This window comes from Antechinus flavipes, chromosome 1 (genome assembly GCF_016432865.1).
Source record: "Antechinus flavipes isolate AdamAnt ecotype Samford, QLD, Australia chromosome 1, AdamAnt_v2, whole genome shotgun sequence".
Classification (NCBI taxonomy): domain Eukaryota; kingdom Metazoa; phylum Chordata; class Mammalia; order Dasyuromorphia; family Dasyuridae; genus Antechinus; species Antechinus flavipes.
The window spans coordinates 480906974-480919650 of record NC_067398.1 but is presented as its reverse complement, the minus strand read 5'-3'; the positions used below and the strand labels follow the sequence as shown (position 1 = coordinate 480919650).

Here is a 12677-nt window from a genome sequence, read left to right as displayed (position 1 = left end):
ATTGCTTCTGGGTGTGTTAACTTTCTTATCACCAAGAGAAGTCAAATACTTTCTATATCATCAGCTTACTGACTGCACATACTGACAAATTTCGTGGTACATGAGAACTGACTGGGGTTTGGATATATACATTTTTTCTTTCATTTCCACACTGGGGTTTGCTTGTTTTTAACTGATGATCTCAATGTAAATGAAACATTACTAAATTTCAGAAAATCATATAAGAATTTTTTTGGATTTGTTATCTTAGTTTATTAGACTATAATGAAAATCAACATAAAATTGGCACAGATAATAAAAAAAAATGAAAATCAAAGCTTATGGAATTTCAGAGGAATAGGTACAATTATTTATGGTAGAATTGAAAATTGGTAGAATCTTTTTGACAAGTACTATGAAAGAATCTATTAAAAGCTATAAAAAGTAACTATACACTTTACTATACACAATTAATTCTAATATTGGAAATTACTCTGAATATTATAAAAAGAAAAAAATTAGCTTCCTGTTCATTTGTAGTACCATTATTTGTAATTGTCAATGTCCAACAATAACACAATAGCTAAATTAATGGTGATTGAATATTATATTGAAATTATGACAGATACTGCTAGGTGATGCTGTAGGTAAGATCACTGGCTTTGAAGTCAAGAGGATTTGAATTCAAATTAGACCTCAGACAGTTAAACTTGTGTGACTGTGGGCAAATCTCTTAACCTTCATTGCCTCTAAAAATGAACAATAATTTTTTTTAAAAGGGAGAAATTAAGACATTATTATAAGAACTATAAATAAACATGGTAAAATTTTTAATGCAATAATACAAAGGTTAAAAAAAGCAGTCATTAAGTACACACTAATCACAATTGCAAAATAAGAATACATGGACAAAAATATCCCATGGTACTTTTGGAGAATTCTAATTTTTAAGAAGTTTTTTCCCAACATAAAGCCTAAACTTTCATCCTTTCAAGTCCACTAAGTCTCCAGGTTTGGCCCTCTTGAGCCAAACAGAACAAATACATTCTCTCCTCCATATGACAGGCCTTCAAATACTTGAACACAGCTATCATGTCTTCCTATGAATGTCCTCTTTTCCAGATTAAGCATTCCTAGTTTTTCCAACCAACAAAACTAAGCCTTTCACCATTCCTTGTTGCCCTTCTGACCTCTCCAGATTATCAATATCCTTCATAAATGATATTGTCCAGAACTGAGCACAATACTCCAACTGATCAATGTAGTGTTCAGTGAAGGTTATCATTTCTTCATTACTGTAAGCTATGCTCTTCCTCAGAGCAGTTCAACTTCCTGAGATCAAATCCAGTCTCAGATACTTATTAGCAAGCCACTTGACTTTATTTGCCTCAGTTTCTGTATCTGTAAAATGATCTGGAAAAGGAAATGGCAAGCTACTCCAGTACATTCGCCAAGAAAACTCCAAATAGGGTTATAAAGAGTTGGACACTATTGAAATGACTTAAGCACAACAAATGCTTTTCCTAATGTAGCCAGGATGGAAAGAGCTTTTTTTAGCTGCCACATCCCACAGCTGACTTAAAATGAATTTAAAGTCCACCAACCCCTTCTTCCCACTTTCAGAATTTCTGTCTCTCTATTTCTCTCCATCTTAATATTCAAACTATTAACCAGAGCTCTTTGTGGCTAGATAGCCAGCAAATTCTGAATACATCTCATTGCAATATTATCTAATCAATCTCAGGTTTCTTAACCAGATGTTCATACTCCCCCATACTGTTTATATGCAGATATAAATATGCAGATTATATATATATATATGTATGTATTATATATATATATATATATATACACATACACAGCCAGATTTATATGTACATATAGACATTATATATGTTATAACTATATAGCAATATAATCAGTTCCCTTTGTAATCTTATGTATTGTATTTTATGCATTCAATAATATTATTATGATTAGGCTTTAGAAGTCTAAGAACCCTTTGGGTGGAACAAAGTAAATTGCATATGATAAGCATGCATGGCTTATGATATAAGAATCAACTCCTGTTCTAGTATATATTTCTTCACATAGTACGCGATACATTATGAAAGGTTTTGCTAAAATTTACATAAGCAATTTCCATCTGGTTTATGAACACTTTCAAAAAAGCATACATAGTCAGTCTGTAATGACCTGTTCTGGGTGAAATAATACCGGTCCTTTATAATCACTGCTTCCTTTTTTGTCAGCTCTGTGTTTAATGATTTATTTTCCTAGAATTTTCCTACTTATTACAAAGGACTGGATAAAACATTTCAATAATTGAATGCAAAATAACAGTAATAATAATAATATCATTTACATAAGAGTTTTATGGTTTTCAAAGGGCTTTGAAACATTATCACATGTTATTTTAATAGTAACCCTAACAAGCAGGTGTTATTATTATTCTTATTTTATAGATGAGGAAATGAGGATGGTTTAAATTACTTGCTCAGGGTGTCTGATGCTGGATTTGAACTTAGGTTTTTCCAAGTCCATGTTTAGCTTTCTATTCACTGTACCATTTATCTATTGCTTTATATCATGAGGAATGGTCATACAAATTTATCATGTGTTCAGTTTTTTTTTTTAATGACCACAATAATGTAAAGGAAAACACTGACAGATAGCAGAAGTGTGATGAAAGCAATAACTAATTCTGTGCCTTCAAAAGATGATGTTAGATCACACCTTTTCTTGGCAGAGAACAAGGCAAATATTTTCAAACATGTTTATTTGTTTTGCTTAATGGTACTTCTGTGTTCTATTAGAGACACAGGACTCAATGGAATGTGATAATGACAAATAAAAACTATCAATTTAATTTTTTTTAAGTCAGTCAAGGGTTATCCTTGTGATTTTTTGGTTCCCCAGTATGTGCATTACAGTGATGTGAAAAGATCTGGAACACTATTCATATCTGAGTATGAAGAGTTCTGAATTCATCATCAATTCATCAGAATTAAAAAAACAACAGATAGGCTGAGTTCATAAAAGAGCTCTGTTTTAAGTCTCTTGTCATAAAATATTACCATTTTGACGTTGGACTTTCAATATATTCCACATCAGCGTTATGAGGGGATTTTCTTTTAACCACTTAAAAAAAAGTTATTATTGACTACGTGGAACTAACATCTAACTGAAAACACTGATTAAAGGTACTTTCAATGTGAGAATAGCTCATTCTCTTACCAGCTATATATAATCCATGCCTGGGAAAATTTTAATTACTTATTGCACTCCAAGATGAAGCTCATGGACTGACTCCAAGGGATGGGGTGGGGTGGTATGACCAAAAATCAGGGGACAGCAAGATGGGTCACATTCTTCCCTGCCCATAACAACCTTATAATAACCTACTCTCATCTCCCAGAATTCCCTTCTTCCTTTTATTCTTCTTTGTCCTCCTCTTCCCAAAGTATAAGCTGCTAAATTCTCCCTTCCTGAAGGAGCCTCTTAGAGCAGTTATATCCTAACACTACCTGGACTATAGTAGTTGCCCAGAAGTAATTGGGAAACTCTTTCACCCATAACATAATTGCCCATTTCCCCTTCTATTATCACCACATGGACACCTAATGTATCTTTAGATGGAGGGCTCTGCTCTAAGGCAGTGACCAATCTTTTTTCTTTTCATTGGATGAGACAGAGTGAGGTGCATAAGAGAAGCATTCCTGATAGTGATGTTTATCACACAACCTATTGTATTATCTTTCCTCTCTAATAGGATTTAAATAAGATTAAAAAAAAAAAAAAACTTCCCCTTGATTTTCTAGGACATTGTCATCTTTCCAGTTACCCAGGTTCATAACCTTGTCATCGTTACTGATTCCTCACACTTACCTCCCACATTCAGTTAGTTGACAAATCTTCCTTTTTCTGTCTATAACATGTCTCACATCTCTTTTCTTCACTATAGACAGTGTTCTAGCTCAGATCCTAATCCGGGATTATTATAATAGCCACCTCTTTAAATTCTGTGACATACATCCCAACTCAAAACTATTCTCCACAAATGGAAAAGTTTTCCTAAAACACATTTGATCATGTCATTATCCTATACTAAAAACAAAAACAAACAAACAAAAGAACTCTAGTGGCTCTCTACTAACTAGGATTAAATGCTATTTCATTCTTATCTCATCTTTTTAAAATTCATTTTTCTGCAAGCTTATAATATACATAATTATCAGGATGATAGTACATATAACTTCAAATGGGAAAGAGAGGAAGGGTCTTTATCCTATATTGCATAGATCTTTAGAGGTCTGGATAGATTTCAAGGGTTTTGTGGATTGGGATAGAAAAAAATACTTATGTATTTCAATATCACTGATTTATTTTATAATGCTACTTATTTTATGCATTCAAAAATTATTCTGAAAAGGAACCTATAGGCCTCATCAGATGGCATTTGTAGGAGTCCATCTCTGTCTGTCTTTCTGTCTCTCTCTAACTCTGCCTTTCTGTCTCTATCTCTGTCTCTGTTTCTCTGTCTCTCTTTCTGTGTTACATACACACGTACAAATATACACAACACACATCATATTAGGAGCCTCTGTTTAAAGTATGCATTCATTGAGAGACAATGCATTTGAAAAATGAGGACAATCTTAATTAAGTTCAATAATACTCATGATGGGGTTGGTGGAAGAGTGATGGCTTTTTTAGCTATAGCAGGCCTGAAAGACACTTTAGTAAGTTCCATAGATGTGGCAGTTGCTATTAGTGGAGGGAATAACCACATTGATATAATTATGACTATCTAGCATGCTTGGAAAGAATTTTGTCACTAGATGCTCTACAAAATTAAGCAAATAATGGTTCTGAGTCATAAACAATAGGATAAAAATAGAAAGCATTTAGAAATAAAATCAATGGTGCTTCATTTTCAAACATAGCCTGTTTCTAGAGTTATGAGTTATTTCACATGAAATCTACATTTTCCAAACAATAGCTATTGATTATTTTTTCATTCTTTTCTAGTAGACAAGTGAGAAAAATGTCCCTAGATATTTTATAACATATCTGTAGATAGTTATGTCTTTTCTTCATTTCACCTTTCTTCATTATTATTTTTCTTTTTAAAAAATTTAGTTGTTATTGCTCTTGTCTGGATTCTCTTGGATATTTCCATCAATAAACAAAAAAAAAAAATTATACTAGTTAGATCCTTTTCACACAACACATTCATTCTTTAGTTTGGTAATATTGTATCTATACCTAGACTAATGGGTATATTTGCATAGTAATAAGGAATCAGTTTAATATAAATGATGCAATTCAGGCAGCTAATTCCTTTTTAAGCACTCCAGAGTACTTTGCATCTTTGAAAGTGCTTTAGTATCATTTTTGTTAGATCTTCTTCAAAATAATGCTAGGAGGTAAGTCATTATTAAGGCCAAAAGAATCCAAAGCCTGTCATACATTTTATATAATAATATAATTAAGTCTCCTCATTCTCTTCCAGTCTACAAAGAGGCTAGTCAGAGGTAAATAAGAGTAAAAAATAAACTGATGATTTTGTTACATGTTGAGCTTTCTTAAATTAAGGTTTTTCCAAAAACTGTGGGTTTTCTACCAATATACATTTACCCAAACTTACTGTTATGCCACAGTTCTCTTTAACTGTCCTGACTCAGTTTCTCTGCACTAGTTTCCCTTGTCTCAGTTTCTTTAACTGTTCTTTGTCAGTCCCCTAAGTTGTAAACCTCCCCCTCCCCCTCTGATCCATTACTGAGGACCAGTTATTCTAAGGTTATAAATTGTTAGCCCAAGCAAGATAAACAAGAGAGTAGACCTTCTGACTCTTTTCTGTCCTCAAGAATTTACAATATCCCTCTAAAATATTCCAAGATATTTCACTGACATCTTTATCTCTGTGTATTCAGACATCCTGTCTCTGGGTTTTTTGGGGTTTATGGCCTCTTCCATCCTGACAGTTTTCCCAAGCTTCTCACCCCTTCATTTGTTCAGAGAAAAGGTATTTAAGAAGTTGGGGTTCCTCCATTCATTGCTGGTAGCTGGCAGCTGGCGGCTGGATGCTAGACACTGGATTCTTTGAGATGACAGTCTCCTCCAGCCCTGGGACCAACATGGATTCCTTGGTCCCAGTATATCTTTATCTCTGTCTGACTGGATAATTTGAGATGAGAGTCCTGTCCAGTCAATCTTACTCTCCCATTAATAAAATAATAAAAACTCTCTAATCTCTCTCCTGCCTCAGTTTCTCCAGCATTACATTTTCAGATGTTTTTGAAGATAACTTCAACACTTTTAAAAGGAAAATTCAAATTGAAGTTAACAAAGATGAGATAAACAGAACTCTACTTTGCCTGTATGGAATTGGGAACAGGATTATCATGAAGTGTTCTGAATTTGCCTATTGACTTCTCCCATTCGTGGTGAAGATCTGGTCACAGAGAGAAAGGACCAGGACCCTGTGATAGAAGCAACATGGGGTACTTCCTCAATTTTCCTGTAATATTATCATCACAAGTAGGTGGCTCTAGAACCTATGGTACTCCACATGGCCCACAGGTTCTGAGAGAAGAGAGATAGGTACTAAGGGGCAATGTTTCCACAGTTCCCTATTCCTGATTTTACTTTACCTTTGTCACTAAAGGAAGTTCTGGACTGAGATTGAGAATCAAACTAGGTAGGAGTGAGAGACTACAGAGTTTTGCCAGAATTTACTTATGGAAGATTGGCAACAATACCATACCTTTGTCCCACACTTGATTTTAGGAATCTAACATGTTTCATGAAAAGTGATAGAAAAATTGAAGTTCGGGAGGAGTATCTATTACCTTCATGCTTACATTTTCACCATTGGGAGACTGGTGATTCAATGGAAAGAATAGTTTAAAGTCAGATGAGCTAAATTCAAATCCGGATACTGAAGTCACTACATGAATGTCCCTGGAATAATCACTGAACCCTTGGACCTCATTTTCCTCAACTCTAAAATGACCTCAAAGACCTAAATCTATGTAGATAATTAAATCTATGATATTTACAATTCCATGACAGTTGATGTAAATTTAGTAAATTAGTACATGCATTGTTTTATGGAATTTTATTATACAATTAGCATTTGTTTGTATATTACTCTAAAATTATAATAATCTCTTACTTTTATTGGAACCAAATAATGAGGACTAGGGCCTAGATCTGAGATTTCACTGTTATAAGGAACTCCTAGGTGAGAAAATTCCCCTCTAACAATTTAGGTTGCTCCCCTTTCTCTGCAGTTTAACGTCTGATACAATTGCTTTATACAGGGTCACACAGCCAATAGGTGTCAGAAATGTGTGTTTTGTTAGCTAAGAAAATTATTAGGCAAGTAGAATATTTCAGGCAAAGTACAGAGAAAAAGACTTTTTATGGGGGGAAAATGTGAAGGTGTTTTCATTATCTCTTGCCTTGGGGCAAATCCAGACCTGATTCTGAGTTTTAGGGATCCCTGAAGCACTATAGGCAGGGGGCAAGTTTAAATTGTAAAAGAAGAAATTTAAAAAAAAAAAAAGACTCAAGGAAAAATCTATATCCTTCAAAATTTTCCATGGCATCAATACTGAATGCAGTCACTATTACCACCATTCCTCAGGTTCATAACCTTGAATTTATATTTGACTCTAACACCTGTCTCTAAATCAGATTCCCCAACTCCAATCAATCAATTTCCATTTCATCCAAGTTATCCTTTGCCATGGATTTTCCATTCAGTTTTTCCACTTTTTAGGCCTCATTCACCTTACACTTCAATTGTTTCATTAGCCCTGTGGCTGCCTCCCTGCTCAAGACTATCTTGCAACATGCTGCCGAGACTTGTCTGCCTAAAACACCACTTTCTTTATCTCAGCACCTGCTAAAAAACAAACAAACAAAAAAAACACAAAAAACTTATCAGGCCTCCTTATCGTTCATCAGAACTTTGTCCAAACTATTGGAATCATGGAGTTTCTATCAACTGCTTTCACATTATTTTCCCTGACTTCATCTTGCACTTAACATGACTTCATCCACATTAGTTTTCTTCCATATCTTCTAATATGTGATGCTTCTTCCCAGCTCTGACTCTCCTTCAGCCTTTTATTTTTATCTTGAATGTCTTCCATTTACTCTTACCCTGAAAAGCCTAAAGCCTAAATTCCATTCAAAACTCAAACTCAACACTACCTTGATATAGCTATCTCTAACTTCTTTGAATTCTGTCATTTGTGGGTCTGCATCATATTTGTTTTTTATCATTGAGCTTAGTTCTATGCCTACATTGTTAAGGGTGTGCTTACTACGTGTTTTCTGGATAAATAAAAGAATGAATGAATGGCTATACACACATAAACACACATACACACACACCCTGTGCCTTCTACTAGCTAGGAAAAGGTGATAGGATGTTCTGCTGTGATGAAAGAATGAAATATAGGGAGAGAGGAATTAATCATGGCCCTGAAGATTTATACCAGAGAAGGGTATAGATTATGATTAAAGCCTCAACATTTCATATCAAAGAAAGCAGAAGCACAACTCAAGTTTTTGATTTGGAAATGAGATACCTCACACAGGCCTCATTTATATGAAAGCAGATCACTCTTGTCTATATCACATCAAGTTGAGAGCTTAGAGAATAGAAGGGCAGCTCCAGTTCCAGAGCACACTGCAACAACCCAATCAGATGGTTACAAAGATAGAAAGCTGTAAGCATTAGATAAGTAAGTTTTCCACCTCTTTGTCAATTTGAAACAGATAAAAAAGAACAACTAAGTCCCAGTCGTTTCCCAAGGTTATCAGGAATAGGGGTGAAAAAATTATTTTTATTGATATCTTTAGAATATATAAAGTCTTAAGTTTCTACATCCCCAGGTCTAAGAAAAAAATTCAAATATTGTCCAAAAGCTTGGTTTCTTCATTCCAGTTTTTTTTCCCTTTACCAAAGTGAATTTAAATCTTATAATTAACCAGATTTCTGGCCTCCTTCCCTCTCCCAACTCTTCTATGCCTGGACTGGAAAAAGAAATGAAATGGAAAATAAAGAAGACAAAGTAGGAAAAAGAAAGACCACAGTCTCTGTCTCTGTCTCTGTCCCTCCAAGATAGAGACACAGACACAGACACAGACACAGACACAGACACAAACAGACACAGACAGGAGAGACAGAGAGACACAGAGCACATGAGATGGTAGACAGAGAACCTTTCATTCAGTTCCTGCCTCTGAGATATACAATTTGTGTCGCTCTGCCAGGATAAATCACTTTCTTAAGTTCTCCATGCTTTAGATAACTAAGACAGTAGTAATAAGAACCAGAGATGTGTCATCCTGCAATGTTAAAGGGAATTTCCTTTCCTTGAAGTTTTGTATTCCAATAAAATAACAACTCTAGTCCTCATAGCTAGATAAGGATAGATGTATGTGGACGTGGATATGTATGTGTGGATATATGTGTATAGGTGTGAGAATGTACACAAACACACTTAGAGGGCAGCTAGGTGCAGGGTGCAGGTGCTGGGCCTGCAATCAAGAATTGTGAATTCAAATCTGCCCTCAGACACTATGATCTTGAGCAAGTCATTCAAACCCTGTTTACCTTAGTTTTCTCATTGGTAAAATGAGCTGAAGAAGGACGTGCCAAACACCAGTTATATGTCTGTCTGTCTATCTATCTATCTATTTATACACACACACATATACATTTCCAAATCATCTCCTAAGGGGTATTGTAAAACCCTGGGAAGAAGTATTTGTATGTAAAACAGGCTGATTTGGGCCAACTCCACTTGTCTAAGATGCAAGTGCCTTTGAGGGGTCTGAAGAATGTTCAGATTGCCTAACATGGAGGCCTCTTGAGTCTCCCTTCATGTGGGTGGGTGAAAGTAGCCTCCTTTGATTAGTTGCTTTTGTCTTTAAAACTGCTAAGGTTGAGCCAGTCGCTGCTTTCTTTTTGAACATTCTTTTGGCTGCTCTTTTTTCCTCCACCCATATCTGCTAGGTGGAGAGGATGAAGTTACAGTTCACCCATGGCATGAACACCATAAAATTAGTGGGAGGGAAAAATGTCCTTCTCCTGCCCGTTTTTGGTTGCCCTGACTCCAAGTAATAGGCCTGGTGTGTTTATTCTTTTTTGTATTCATGCTCCTCTGTTTCAAGTGCTGGAAGTAATCTTTGCAGAGTCAGGAATTCATGCCATGATGATGTAGGGCTAGGATTAAAGGCAAGGTAGTACAATCAACCAGCCCAACATGGAAGCCCTGAGAAGCCACGGTGTCTAGGATTTGAACCCAAGGTGAGTTTTAAATTTGGAACTGGGACTGTGCTTCATAAGAACCAAATAACATTGAACCTAATTTCTTTCTCCTCCTCAGAGATTGAGGTTGGCCAAAAAAAAAAAAAAAAAAAAAAGAGGGAAGGTTATATCTCCTACATGTTGAGGAAATAAATTTATATATTTGTGATTATATTTTTAAAGTAATTATTCATTTGTAAAAGTTAATCTGAGTATATGGACTAATGGAACTAAGGTGTAATGGACCACTCCTTACAACTAAGGGAACAATATTAGCGGGGGCAGGAGCCCATTTCAGAGAGTCTAGACACTACCCTTCCACATCATCTCCTAAGAGGTATTGTAAATACCCTGGGAAAAAGTAAAAATATAACATAACTGATCTTCAGATAGTAAGGTCTAAGATGGTCTTGTGTTATATATGTGTGTGTGTGTAAAACACACACTCATATAACACATACATATATACACAGAGATGTGTATGTACATATTTATTTATTCTTTATTAAATTGAAAGTAGAGGAAGATGTTCATTTCAGTTACTCAACTTTAAATCAGTTGACTTGGCTTAGTGTATCCAAAGTTAATACTATAATTCAGATCATGTCAGGGATGTTAGAGAATTTAACCAGTTTATTTGATATGTCTCTACCTTAAGACTTCCTCTAAAAAGATATTTGATTATTTACTAAAGTAATTAACAACTGTTGACCTCAGGTGAAAGAGAGAATGTATTTGATAATATCTGGGTGAATGCCTTAAAAGGGGATAAAACAGATGTCCTATAGCAAAACAAGTTAAATTTAGAATTCAGGATCCATTGACAGAGTCTAGAGTAAATCCAAAGTAAGATATGAGACATAGAAAGATCTATTTCAAGCTGAGGGACAACTTACAAGTTTCACTATTAAAAACTAACATTCATTACGTAAATTTAATCATGTTGTAAATTAGAGCAGGGATGTTATGTTAAATCAGTAAAGATGTAAAAATCATTGCTAAATTTCAAATTTTGTTAGAGTTATCAACATTTGAAAAATTAATATTGTATTAATTACTAAATAAGGTAAATCCATCTTCTTCACATTATTTAACCTTGAAAAAATGATTTTTTCTCAGATTAATTTCACTTTATCAAACTTCATGTATAGTAGAATCATTTTCCTTTTTTTTTTTCCCATAGTGGAAATTACTGAATAAAGTTATCTAAGATTTCTAGTTTTTAAATTTTTATTTACATATAATTTTGAAGAAATCTGATTAGAAACATTTATATATGTGTGTGCATGTGTGCCCATGCATACATAGGTATACACACATGCACACCTATATATTTTTATACACACATACACATATATACACATATTTATAAAATTGATAGCATATAACAGTCTGGCATCTCCAACCCAATAAGTACCCATATGTTAAAAAGGGTTCTACTAATGAAATAAAATCAACAAACTCTAATAGCTACTCAAAAAGTTTTGCCTGAGAAATAATTCTGCCCATTTTTGTTGCACACTACTTTTCACTTTTATTTATAAATTATTTTAAAATATTGCACATATTGTCTGCTAATTATGAAATAATTTTACCTTGCTTCCATTTTCTCTTGTTTCTCTTTCCATCTTGAGGTCAGAAATTAGCAGATTCTTATATTTGTTCTTCGCATGGCTGCTGTGATCTTCTATTCTGTATTCTGAGGTCAGCTGGGCAGAGAGGGGACTGTCACTCAGGTTCAGAGGCTGCTCATCTTGCTCCAGATTTGTTTTGCCATTGCTGTTTGTGTCTCCCATCTCCCTGCAGTGTACTCCCCCTGAAGCCATGGAACTAGGTCCCACAGTCTCATTGCCATTAAGGCTCTCTGCAGCTGAATCATCTGTTGAAAAATAAATGATGGTGCTGCCATTAGTCTTTGTGAACAAAACTAAATTAATACATTATGAAAATAATATTATTATACTGTACCTTATTATTCTAATGTCATAACTATTACCTGATTTAATAATACAACCCAATGCAACAAACATTCATTAAATACTTGTTTTGTGCCATGCACAATATATTAGGGCTGCAATGTTGAATGACATAGTCTTTGACTTAAAAGAGCTTATAATGCAATAATAACTTGCATTTATTTATGTTTCATAAAGAGTTTTTTTAAACAAATATTATCTCATTTTATCCTCACAGTTGTCTTGCCATGTAAGCACTATATAATATATAGTACATAGCTATTTTACAGACAAAGAAATTGAGGCAGATAAATGCCAAATCACTTATTCATTATCACACAGCTAGTAAGTAGGCTGGATTTGAACCCAGGACTTCTGCTTTCAGATCTCTTATTCTACCCATTGAAAAA

The 12677-nt window shown here is 34.5% G+C and overlaps 1 protein-coding gene across 4 annotated transcripts in view; it reads right to left on the bottom strand.

Moving 5' to 3' along the window:
* The window catches only part of NOL4 (nucleolar protein 4), a 494820-nt gene that overhangs the window by 181849 nt on the left and 300294 nt on the right, over window positions 1-12677 (bottom strand). For all 4 annotated transcript variants that reach the window (XM_051970265.1, XM_051970266.1, XM_051970268.1 and 1 more), the window contains exon 6: window positions 11908-12191. In XM_051970265.1, coding sequence (XP_051826225.1) covers window positions 11908-12191 — 284 coding nt within the window. The remainder of the gene's footprint in view (window positions 1-11907; window positions 12192-12677) is intronic.